Source organism: Antennarius striatus, chromosome 5, assembly GCF_040054535.1.
Source record: "Antennarius striatus isolate MH-2024 chromosome 5, ASM4005453v1, whole genome shotgun sequence".
Taxonomy (NCBI): domain Eukaryota; kingdom Metazoa; phylum Chordata; class Actinopteri; order Lophiiformes; family Antennariidae; genus Antennarius; species Antennarius striatus.
Genome location: NC_090780.1, coordinates 24,133,050 through 24,145,849, shown reverse-complemented (window position 1 = coordinate 24,145,849; position 12,800 = coordinate 24,133,050). Strand labels below are relative to the sequence as shown.

The 12,800-nt window shown below is 44.1% G+C and overlaps 1 protein-coding gene across 5 annotated transcripts in view; it reads right to left on the bottom strand.

Moving 5' to 3' along the window:
• Positions 1–6,434: 6,434 nt before the first annotated feature.
• Positions 6,435–12,800, bottom strand: part of cadpsa (Ca2+-dependent activator protein for secretion a) — a 62,777-nt gene continuing 56,411 nt past the window's right edge. For 4 of the 5 annotated variants that reach the window (XM_068315329.1, XM_068315330.1, XM_068315331.1 and 1 more), the window contains 2 exons: positions 10,374–10,478; positions 6,435–9,711 (listed from right to left, as the gene is read on the bottom strand). In XM_068315329.1, the coding sequence (XP_068171430.1) occupies positions 9,541–9,711; positions 10,374–10,478 (276 nt within the window). In that variant the 3' untranslated portion in view covers positions 6,435–9,540. The remainder of the gene's footprint in view (positions 9,712–10,373; positions 10,479–12,800) is intronic. The other variant, XR_011035416.1, reaches the window with a different exon arrangement.

Below are 12,800 nucleotides of genomic sequence, written 5' to 3'. Positions count from 1 at the left end.
CCTTGCTGTCACTGAGTCACGCATTTGCATTCAAATGGACTCCCCCCCCCCCTCTCCACACACACACACACACACACATACACACACTCCCCTCCCCACCCGCCTCCTCCTCCTCCTCCCGCAACAATAGCATCCAGGGGTGACGGATTAATGCTCATTAACTAGTGCGCACGGAATTAACGGGACTCGTTAAGGAGAAGAAGATGTTCGAGCTCCGCGGAGAAGTTCTTTAACGGGTGGGTCACGTGGCCCCGCCCCCCCGCCCCCCTCATCCAGAAATGGGAGGTCCCATCATCAAACACCACCGATATGAGACCTGATGGAGTCCCGGTAACGGCTCCGGTGTGAACCGGGTCCTCCTCCCGGAACGCAGGAAGGATTAGAGGGTCCAAAAAAAAAAGAGTTTTTATTTCCACACGCAGGAACTAGTCGGATCCCGACGTGATGAAGGAGTTTCACACAGTAAACGTCCGGCAGCAGCTTCAGGAGAGACTTTATTAATTATTAAATACAACAAATAAATTCATGTACATTTATAGAAATGATCCGGATCCGCTTGGGAAATTAAAGACAGAATTTTAAAAAAAAGTTTTTCTATTTTAATTATAATTTATACTTTTTTTGAAATGTATTATTATTTATTTATTTATTTATTTATTTATTTATTTATTTATTTATTTTCCCAATGCTTCGGGGGTGGCTGGAGCCTCATGAGGCAGGGAGACGCTTAAATGAATGAATGAATGAATGAATGAATGAATGAATGAATGAATGGATGTATGGATGGATGGATAATGGATGGATGATAAAAAAGCAACAGAACGTGATGTGTAAATAAAGTTTAGAAACATTCAACTCTTTCATCTCTGAGTTCAAATTTAATTTTATCCGTGGAAAAAATTATTGCTAGACAAGTTTTTTAAAATTTAAATTAAAATTTGAACGGAATCACAGAAGAATTCCATCATCATTTCAGTTTAGTGATGTGATCTGAACATTTTTACTTCAATATATTTTTATGTATATTTTATTTCATAGTTTCCTCTGACTTCCTGTTGCTGTGATGACGTCATCACACCCAATTATTAATTATTATTATTTTAATGAAATAGTGTGACAAGATGTTCTCTGTGTGAGTCTCTTGTTTTAATCAAATTACTTGTCAAGATTATTAATTATTATTGTATGACAAACAGGATCAATAAAACCTGAATGAGGTCATCGATCAGTCCCTACCCAGAGGTCGTGACCTTTGCTGAAGTTTGGGACGCAGACGATGATCCTAAGAGTCCAGCAAGGAATCCACGGAAAACTTCTGGTGGATCCAAAGGAGGCTGCCGCAGAATCTGGATCTGGATCTGACTCACGGTCTGAATCTGGATCAGGATCTGAATCAGGATCTAGATCTGGATATGGAAATGGAAATGGATATGGATCTGGATTGGGATTGGGATTGGGATTGGGATTGGGATCAGGATCGGGATCAGGATCAGGATCAGGATCAGAATCTCAATCTCGATCTGAATCAGGATCTGGTTACAGATAAGGATGATCTGGATCAGGATTTGGCTCTAGATCTGGATCAGGTCATTAGCATCCTAGCAGCTAAAGGGCCTCTACATTGATTCTGTATTATCAGATTTGTAGTTCTCAGTTTTAAATTCTTCCTCCATGCTCTGCGTTGGGGGCGGGGTTTAACCTCCACCTCTGGATCATGTGACCTAGGAGAGGGGGGGCGTTGCTTTCCCTCCAGCCTATAGATTGCCCGCCGTACTTATCCCAGCATGCCCCTGTCCTCCAACACTGGTTTTCCTGTTAATAACCTTAAAAAACATCCCGGCGCGGTTTTGTTCACACCTGCGTCTCAGCGGGGGGGGGGATTACGGCCTGTTGTCTCGCCCCCACTCATATGGAAATAGGGAAAATACACTAATTTGAGTTTACTCAGGCACAATTGGCGGCTCATCCACACAATAAACATTGATCCTATTGCTGCCCTCCTTTCAGCCTGATGGCAATTAGCTGCAGCATTGATTAAGGGGCTCCTGCTTGGAGCCTGGGGGGGGGGTGATGTCACAAACACCGGCTGCATGTGGCAAACTCACGCCGACGGGGGTTCCTGGAAGAAACCGTCAAATCAAACGTCTCCAGAAAAGACTAAAAGACACACGAGTGGAAAAAAGATTCACCCAAAGACGGATCAATAAAATGTGTTTCTCTGCTAGCGGCTAATAGCAAAGCTATGAGCTAACGGCTAACAGTTCAAATTATATATTTATTTTCTTTCCTGTTTTATTTCGAATCGTTTGTAAACCTGAAGACCTTTATTTTGAAATCTTGACCCACTTCCCCCTGGCTCCAGGTCCTCTGGTCTTGTTCCCACCTGAGGCGTCAATCATTGTATGGAAACACTATGACCCGCCCTCCCCTGACTCTGATTGGCTGAGAATGATGATGATGTTTTTATTGCATGTGACATCTTCAGCATCTTCCTCACTAATGATCGATATCTTCATCACCTGCATCCCGTCAGCTGATCGTTCTTCTGATTGATCGAAATGAAGATAGGCTCCTCCTCCTCCTCCTCTTCCTCTTGCTCCTCCTCCTTCATCACATGATGTTCAACACCTCCTCCCCTCAGCAGAGAAGTTCTAACAGGAGCAGAGGAGGAACTCTCAGAGGAGAACAAACTCCTGACTGTACGTTTGTGTCAGAACCAGAAGGTGTTTCCAGCCGGTACCTCCAGCTGATGAGCAGCTGTCGGGGTGTGGCCCTTGAGCTGGGGCCCCCGATGGGTTCGGCGGGCTCACTGCTGATGGAGTAACACGCCGAGGCGCAGCCTCGCACATCCGAGCAGAAGAACTCACAGACGGTTCCTCACACGTTCCTCTGCTGGTGACAGCTTCCAGCAGACGGTAAACCTGAGCAGCAGCAGGAACGTGTGACGGGGTCGGGGGTCGGGGGTGGAGGGTGGGGGGTCAGGGTGGGTGTGGCTCTCTTCTCATCTCGTTTCATTTCATCTGAACATCCAGGAACTAAAACGTCCTGAAAGCTTGGATCAATGGACGACGTCCATGCAGGCCCAGAGATAGACCTTCATCCAATCTGTTAGTGTGATGATGATGATGATGATGGTGATGATGGTGATGATGATGATGATGATGATGTTGAGGATGATGATGGTGATGGTGATGATGTTGGGGATGATGATGGTGATGATGGTGACGATGATGATGATGATGATGATGATGATGAGGATGATGATGGTGATGATGATGATGATGATGGTGACGATGATGATGATGTTGAGGATGATGATGGTGATGGTGATGATGTTGGGGATGATGATGGTGATGATGGTGACGATGATGATGATGATGATGATGATGATGATGATGGTGATGATGATGATGATGATGATGATGATGATGATGATCACGATGATGGTGATGATGATGATGGTGATGATGGTGGTGATGATGATGGTGATGATGATGATGATGTCCTGCAGGATGGCGTGACGTCGGCTCACGGACGAGCCGCCTTGTTTCCGTGAGGAGCAGCAGACGTGACTGGACTGACTGGTTTAACTGGTTCTGATTGGTTTGACTGGTTTAGCTGGTTCTGATTGGTTTGACTGGTTTAACTGGTTCTGATTGGTTTGACTGGTTTAACTGGTTCTGATTGGTTTGACTGGTTTAGCTGGTTCTGATTGGTTTGACTGGTTTAACTGGTTCTGATTGATTTGATTGGTTTAACTGGTTCTGATTGGTTTGACTGGTTTAGCTGGTTCTGATTGGTTTGACTGGTTTAACTGGTCTTTTTGTCAGTCCTGAAGCCCCGTGAGGTTTTTTTTTTTCAGCCTGTCGTGTTTCCGTCTCCACCAGCAAACACAAACCTCTCCAGTCCACTGCAGTCATTCCAGTTTGGAATCTTTAATCAAGTTTATTTCACTTGATTTCAGTTTCCATGGTTACCAGTTGAATTTCTGATTCACAATTCAGAAATCTTCTCATCTCTCATGCAGACATGAGTTTTCAATTAGAAAACATTCAGGCATAAAGTTTAAAAGAATATCTTATCTAACTGTGTTATTTTAGTCCTGATCACAGCATTCATTGGTCCAAAGGTTGTGATGCCCCGCCCCCTGAGGGCGGGAGATGACCTCACCTCACAAAAATGTCCTCCAACAGGTTCTTGTTCAGTCTTGTTCTCTGAGAATGAAGATCCAGTGGTTCAATAAAGAGCCCCCCCCCTCACTCACACACACACACACACACACACACACACACACACACACACACACACACACACACACACACACACACACACACACACACACACACACACACACTTTTTCACTGTTTACATTCAACCAGCTCAGGTCCATTTCAGTTCAAGGACCTTCATTAATGTCCCGACAGGAAACAGTTAACTTCAAAATAAGAGTCAAAGCCTGAAGGGTTCCACGAGTTAACAACAATAACGACAACAAAATAATAACAATAAAATATGATAACAATAACAATTATAATAAATTAAAAAAATAATATAATAAGTAAATATTATGCCAATATTATAAATAAAATACTAATTTTAAAATAATAACAATAATCGTAATTATAATATATTTTAATAATTATAACAATTATAAATATAATAATACTGAATAATAATATTTGAAATTACAATAAAATTTTGTGATCAGTAACAATAATAATAATTATTATTATATTATTATTATTATTTTTATTGTAACACCTTGAGACTGTTGATCCAGGTTGATCTAGAATCCATGAACACAGATTGATTTGAAGTGTTTTTAACTCAAATTAATCAGCTCGTTGTCCTCGAGCTTGTTCAAGAGGTTTTGTTGCTGGTGGGGGGGTTATGGTTGGTCATAAGAGGCTTTACCTGCCCTCCCAAACGGAGGCCAATCAGGAAGCCCCTCGGCCTTCTGGGTCGTAAACGAAACAATTCATTTGTAAACCTGTCGTTCTCATTTTCCCGCCCGCTCCTGTCGTCCCGCCGGCGGCCGGTCGCTGTGATGGTCAGTTGGAGATTCCTTTTATTTTCATACTCTCATTGTTTCCCATTTCCCCACTTGATTGGAGCTTAAAAGCCAAAGCAGCTCAGATCGTGCCGGCGTAAATCTCCGGGCCCATTAATCCTCCCGGTGTCGTGTCTCGCACGGAGCTGCCCAATCACGTCTGGATATTCACGGGGAAATTAAATGAATGATATTCCGAGGCAGATCAGAGCAGATTGGATGTTAGATCAGGTGCTGGTTCCCCTTCGGGATATGAAGGAATTACCTCTGGGGGGGTAGGGGGGAGTCGACCCGACCTCCTCCTGCTTCACATCCACAGGTAAAGACACGGAGGAACCAATTCCATCACTTCATATGAACTTCTGGTTCATATGAACCAATCTGGTGAGTCGTCGCAGGAAAATATCACAAAAAATGTGACATTTTCCGACTGCTGCACACGTCTGTTGGACTTTTATGACATCACATCCTCCCAATCAGGACGTGTTACCATGGAAACATCTTTGATAAATCTCCTCCCGTAAAATGTATTGAATTGTTATTTACATCAGACATCAGTAGAAAACATGTCAACAACTACCGTGACCAATCAGAACCAGGGCTAGGAGTCGCTAGCGGCTAGGACCAGCCAGCGGCTAACTCAGAAAAGTTAGATTTATCTTTAAGTTAACAATTTTAATTGATGGTGAAATGTTGTGTGAACATCATAAATACATCATAAATGCTCTCAGTGTTTTTGAATCATAACAGGTAAAGAAACAAAATTTATATCCGTTATAATCTTTACATAACGTCACTTCTAGGGGGCGGAGCTACGAAGCTACATTCACACACACTACATACAATCTAAACATGGATGGATGTCATTTGTTTGAGTTATTCACGTCACCTGAGTGTCTGATTGGTTTTGCAGAAAACATCCCAACAGTTTAACCCAACGACTTTATTGAGTCTCATTCAGGTAGGAAACCTCCTTCCTCCTTCCTCCAAAATGTTGTTTGTCTTATTGTCCTGGGGGGGATTTATTCCTCTCCTATATCTCCTTTTAATTTGGGACTTTATTATTATATCTAATCCCCTCGTCTTTAGTCTTACATCTTGGGCTCTTGATTTGATTTTGTTGATTTGATCTCTTTGATTCTTTCAATCTCCTCGTCGGTAATATCAACTCTCAGGACGGCTGACGCTCTAATCCTCTCCGGCATTAATCTGAGACTTTCTTAAGAAAACCAGAGGTGGGGGGGGGTGGGGAAAGGAGGTCAAGTCTGCAGATTAAATATGTATTTCCCCACACGGTTTCTTTAACTCTTTCCCGAACAAATGATTCACTCAATTGCTTCTGATCATCGATAATGAAAGTAGGCAGACATGTCTTCACGTTTGAATTCACCTTTATTTAAATGTTCTTGGCCTTGGTGGGCTCTTCTACAAGGCAGAGGCATGACGAACCCACCAGCAACTTCACACATGAGCAAAAAACACCGAATACCGGGGACATGCAGTACCTTCACACGGGGCGACACACAGCTCTAGGAGTACAGTATAGAAAACAGTAGGAACTTCACTTCCCATCATCCATTGCAAAGATGTCCCGTCATACATCCTGGATCGAGGTACAGATCACATTCAAGAACACAGATCAGAAATGGCAAACAAACTATTATTAATTCATGTCAGACTAAAATAGAACATCTGCTTTAAACCCTGACAGAGCGAACTCGGAGAGTATTGCCTTTGCTAAGTGAGCTACGAACCAAAGAGAAGGTCAGACGTGTTGAAGTGAAGGTCAGAGAAACCCCTCTTTGTCACAATGTGTTCACACCAAATGCAAAACCAGGACAAGACGTAAAAAAAAGACGAGAAAGTCTCGTTACTGGCATCTTCAGGTAGGTTGGAAATAGTCGGCGTGGGCAAGAAAGTTGCCCCACGCTACGTTGCTAATGCTCTTAGCTTTGACATCTTGTGGATGGGAGTCAAATTGGGAGATTGGGAGTCAAATTTGACTCTGACCTCCCTCTAGTGGTGAAGAAATTGGCATTATGGATTCTTAGTGCGCCTAAAGATGAAGTTGATAGACTAGATCTCGTTGGGTTTCCAACATATCTGTGACTTCCTGTTGGCAGAAGCAAATTGTTCTTCTTCTTTGGTTTGGTTGCTATTGTTTCCGGAAGAGAAGGGCAAATGTTAGGAAAACTGGAATGTTCCGGACTTTAATTGCGCAAAGCGAGGCAAAGACTTTGCTTTTGTTGCGAGCACATCGTGATGTTTGGACGCCGCTGCCTTAGTCAGTCCATAAACTCCACGGAGGGTGTTAAGTTTCTATGATACAGCTAAGACCATGAAAAACTGGAAAGTCGTCAGAGATCGCTTCTCTCCGCCAAACGCCGCCAATGAAAGTGAAAGAAAATTGGCCGGAATCTGCATCCATGTGCGAATCCGCATGGGAATTTCACCAAGAAGCAAGCTTTCATCTAGAATCTACATTTTCGAGATAAAACAAACACAGTTGATCACATGACATCCTCTAGCTCCCATTGGCCAAAGACAAGCTGGAGGCGGAACAATCAGTTTGTTTATCATCAGGAACCAATGATCTTTGGAGCAGATAGAGTCTGACATCTTCCAACCATCAGAACCCCGAGCGAAGTCGCTTCCATGTCTTGTTTGGCGTTGGCGGAGTTGTGCACTCTCTCTACGAATGACTTCTACTTCCTGTCTTCGTACTGTCGTCATCTTTTTCGCGTTTGTATCGTTAAGACGTGATGAAGTCATCGGGCTTCAGGCGGTCCGTACGTTCACAGAGCTGAAGTTATTGCAGTGTTTACAACAGTCCTGCAATAAATGCTACCTGCATGAAGTTGCAGATGAAAATTAGCTTGAAGCTAACTTTGCTACAGTGCAATGGTAACAATATGCTCATTATTGTCAATGGTCCCATAACATATTAAATAAATACATAAATAAATAAATCAAGGTGATGAGTTGTATAAAAGGTTTGTTGATTTCAGCTGTGTTGGTGGGTGTGGTTTGTCGTACCTGCTGCATGATGCTAACAGATAGCAATTAGCCCATTTAAATCGATGAGATGTTTTCACTGCATGTAGCAGGCGGCTATCAGGTTAGCATTAATGAATAAACAGCATCTGTTTGTAGAGTAAACATAGTATTCTGGGCTGCTTTAATGGAATGGAATGGAGATTTAAAATAAGTTCATACGTTGCATAAATTCAGTCAGGTTACGTACGTAAACGTAAACTTGTGTGGGAAAATCCTGTGATTAAAATGGTATCCGTGGCAACAGATCGGGTAATGCAGTATTTTCATATTCTGAAGAATGGCTTTCCATCTAATGGGTAAATAGGTGATCGACTATTATGGTCTGAAGACCAGCAGACAGATTCGTATGACGTGTTGTATGTACTTTTGTATAGACATCCTTCAAAATAAGAGTGCTTCACACATGCTAACTTAGCTCTATTAGGCTAATGTGACGGTAGCTGTTTGGTTTACAGGTAGAACCAACATAACGTTCTCCTTATACGACATTAGTTTAGAAGGCAAATGGGTTTAACAGCTCCTTCAGATAGTGATTATTTCACGATGATTTTAAAAATCGGACCCAACGGAAACATCGGTGTCAACGTTTGCTCATTTGTTTGCAGATGAGATAGGATGCAGTAGCTACACAACAGGAAGAAAGTCGTAGTCGTACCGACAGGAAACAAAATGTTAGCCTCTAGAGGACATTCAGGAGTCACTTTGGAAATATGTCAGAAATGCTTTGATGAAATATGGACCAGATTTGGATCAATCAGACTATGACTGTATCAGTGAAAAGTTGATCAAATTAAATATTTACATCAATTTCACTATTTGGGCTCTATGTTGTTAGTCTGGAATCATTACAGCTGTTGTATTACGATATTACTATTTAAAGGACTCACCAGACGCACCTACATCAGCAACTTCATGTGACCTCATGGACAGGAGGACGGCTGCTTTACACCAAACTACTTCATTGTATGAACCTGGACTGTTTCACCGTGTGAACCTGGACTGTACTACTAGAGTTATTAGACACACAGTGATGTGAGCAGCCCTCCTCCTCTTACTCCTCCTCCTGCTCCTCCCCTTCCATATATGGAGTGCTTGATGGGTGGAGGGTTGGGAGATCTTCCCCATCAGAACTTTTCATTTGGAAGCATAAATCCTGCTGACTCAGGGGTGTATAAACCAGGGGTTCTCTTATACAGACTGTCGTTTTAGGGCAAACAACAAACTATTTTTCTGGATATTGTAGACAGTGTTTGTGAAATTTAAAACCCAGAGCAGGGACCTCGTGGAGACGTTCTGGTATGAACTCAGACAGAAATGTGAAGGAATGAAGAGCAGAAATAAATACGACAGGCCGTCTGTTCTGACCTCTCGGTAAGGCTGCCGGGTCTCAGCGCCCGCCCCTCTGACACCCCTGTTGCGTTCAGGCCTCTGATCTAGTTATCATCCTCTTCGTCACTGTCCTTCATGGAGATGCCTTGCATCCCTCCTTCCCTCACCGAGGCGGTGGCTTCCTCCAGGGTCAGCCGGTTCCTCACCGTTTCGTACATCTTACTGTTTAACGTCGAGTCCAGAACCCCTTGGAGGCGGAAGTCCCGGTACTTTTTCTGTACAAACAAGGAAGATAAACAACAAAGACTGGATGTTTACTTTCCTTCAAGGGGCAGCAGCTTTATAATGATACAGGAAGTCCTCAACCTACGAACATAATTGGTTCCGAGAGATTGTTCATAAGTTGAATTGTTCATTTATTAAATTCCAGTCAATAATCGCCATTTAATGTCTTTTATATGTCATTATTACTCTGAATACTAACATACTATTATCTAAGACTGACCAGAAACAATTACAGAATATTAACCCTTTAAAGCCCAAACGTTGAACTAATTGGCAGAAAAATCTAATTTTTGGAAAACAAGGTCTAATGCAGGGGTGGGCAATTAATATTTAGCAGGGGCCACATGAGAAACCTGAATTGTGTCAGAGGGTCACACCTATGATAACTTGAACTTCATGGTGCTCAACTTTCTTTCTATGTATAATACACTAAATTAAATATTTTGAATAGCTGGTACTGATAACAAATAAGAATTAAACACTGTAAATATTTATATTAGGCTAAATAGAGGTTGTGACGGTTTTCCAGCGCTGTTGTTGGTATCTACGATTGTTCATAAGTCAGATGTTCGTATATTGAGGACTATGTGTAACGTTGATTTTCACCAACATTTCTCTTGACTTTTCAGTATCCAGAAGGATCTGCGCTCACCTTGACGACCCGGATCAGGATCTTGAGCTGGTAGACGTGCAGCTGGAGGTCCATGCGGTCCGTCAGCCACGTCCCCACCAGGTTCATGGTGCTGGTGTACCATTGCTGCAACACACACGCAAACACACCACGCTTAGCCTCGTTTAGCGCGGAACATTTTAACACGACTGGGAAATGAATCAACAACGCTGGAAATGAATCCACCCGATCTGCTCGAGGGTGCGTTTGGCAGGAGAATCGTGATGTCATCATCATGACAGAGCTGGTTTGGCGACCATGTGGCTGCGCTGGCGGGACCGCCAAACAAATCGTTAGCATCAAGACGTCTCTGATCTGAAGTCATTGGCGTCACGTCGGGTAGAAAACGCCGTCGTTCTGGGAGACGAGATCCGGAAACTTCATCAGACGGTCCCATCGGCTCAGGATCTATTTAAGTCCACGACATCCGGCAGCCAATGAGGCGTCGGCTAATAGGGGATGCTAATAACGAGGACGGCTGATGACGCTCCAGGCGCACAGCGACATGTTTTGCCGTCGGCTCTTGTCAAAGTCACTGAAACAAATATTTTAGGTGTCAGTTTGGTGGCGTGTTCCAGCTCAGAGCGTCCGACTGACGCCGACGCCGCTCAGACGATAAACGCGGCTCTGCAGTGGTTTATGGGTATTATTCAGAGTATTTCACACAAGTTTTATAATTTCCCACTGGTTTATTATTTAGAATGGAAAATTAAAAAAATAACACATAAAAAAATCTAAAATCTACGTTAATGTGCTAATGCTATCTGCTAGCTGTGGAGCTCGTCTTGCAGGTCATATTTCAGAAACAGATCAGGTGTTTCCTCAGGTGAGACGTTTCTTCTGACGGAAAATCTTGTCTCGCTCGACGAGGAGCTGTGCAAAGCTCCTCCCAGCAGAAGGAAAGGGCCACTCTGATTGGACGAGAGGCTCCTTCGGTGACCTCTGGGAACCCGGAGGAGCTCGGAGGAGCAGCGAGGAACAAACAGAGCCGAGAGGCTGCAGATGTTCGTCTGTGGGCTGCGGTCTAATTGAGGGATAATGATGAGCGGCGGCTGATGCTAATAGAAGCAGACTGACGCTCACCGGTCAGGGTCACAGTGGCATGATGGGAAACTGGTGGTGGTTGCACGTATAAATAATCACAAATGGATTTCCTTCCAATTTTTTTACGAATTTGACGCAAAAATTCACATCTTGAGTTTTTATTATTCTATCGGGGTTTTTTTCATGATAGTGTTTGCGAAAAAGTTTAGCGACACTGCTAGCTGCTTCTTGGACTTCCTGGTTTCCGTCCGCCATCATTCATTCCCGTAGTCTTTACAGCGGCGCGGCTGTGGCTCCACCCCCAACGGCTTGCATCAACGGCGCAAAGAAAAGTCGACGACTTTGACCCGTTGGTCGTGATCTTTGTCCGTCCTTCTTTTGTTGACCCCAGTCTGAGGTGAACAAACGCTCAAATCATGAAATAAGATGATGCAGTTACCATGACGACGGACACACGCGTCATCTGTCAAACAGAACGGATAAATCAAACACAAAGACGCGCCGACCGATTTGTCGAACTTGTCTTTTTTATCGCGTCTAGAACCGCCAGACCGAAGCGCAGTTGACTGGCCGTCGCCGCCACCCGTCGAGTTAAGCTAGGAAACGGGTCTAAGTAGGTCGGTCAGCGATGAAACCGGCGGCGCCGAGGAGGCAGAGCTTGCGGGTGAATCAGCGAGGCGACCTGGTGCCAGCGAGCCTTCCTCTTCCTCTTCCTCCGTGTGCCTGTGAAGGCTTCGCCGTGGCAGCAGGCCTGTGATCTCGCCCCGAGCACAACCCCCTGCCGAGAGGCCAGGCCTGGAGCGACCGTCGCTGCTCGCTCCCCTCCTTCGCCACACAGCTCCCATCTGCAAGCCACTTTTTGCAGCAGCCATTTTTTTTTTTTTTTGTGTCCTGTCCTGCTTCACCACGCTCGGCTTTTGCAAGAAGCTTGACAGTTATGTCACAAGTCTTCTTCCTGCCATGACTGGCATTTTGGAGGTCTGTCAGGGACATCTTGCCTGTGATTTTCATCAACTTTAAGATAACCGTCAACGCCAGTTTGAATGGAATCCTTCATTCAAACTGAAGCGAAAAAACCCGATCAGAAGATGAGTCGAAGTTGAAAAGTCACGGAAACTTCCGACGAGAACGAAAAGAGACGCGTTTAATCCGACCGACGCAAAAGAGGAACGCTCGAACCCAGATGTTCTCGATTTCGTAGATTCGTGACGACAAAAGTTGAAAGTCGCGGCGCTTGAGCTGTTTGGCGTTCGGTTCTTCACACCCATGTGACTCAGCGAGGTGGCGTGTCATCGCCATGGCAGCAACTCTCCGTGCATCTGCTCTAACGCTTTTTCCAGCGTCTTTTTGCAGCTGAGCGTTAGC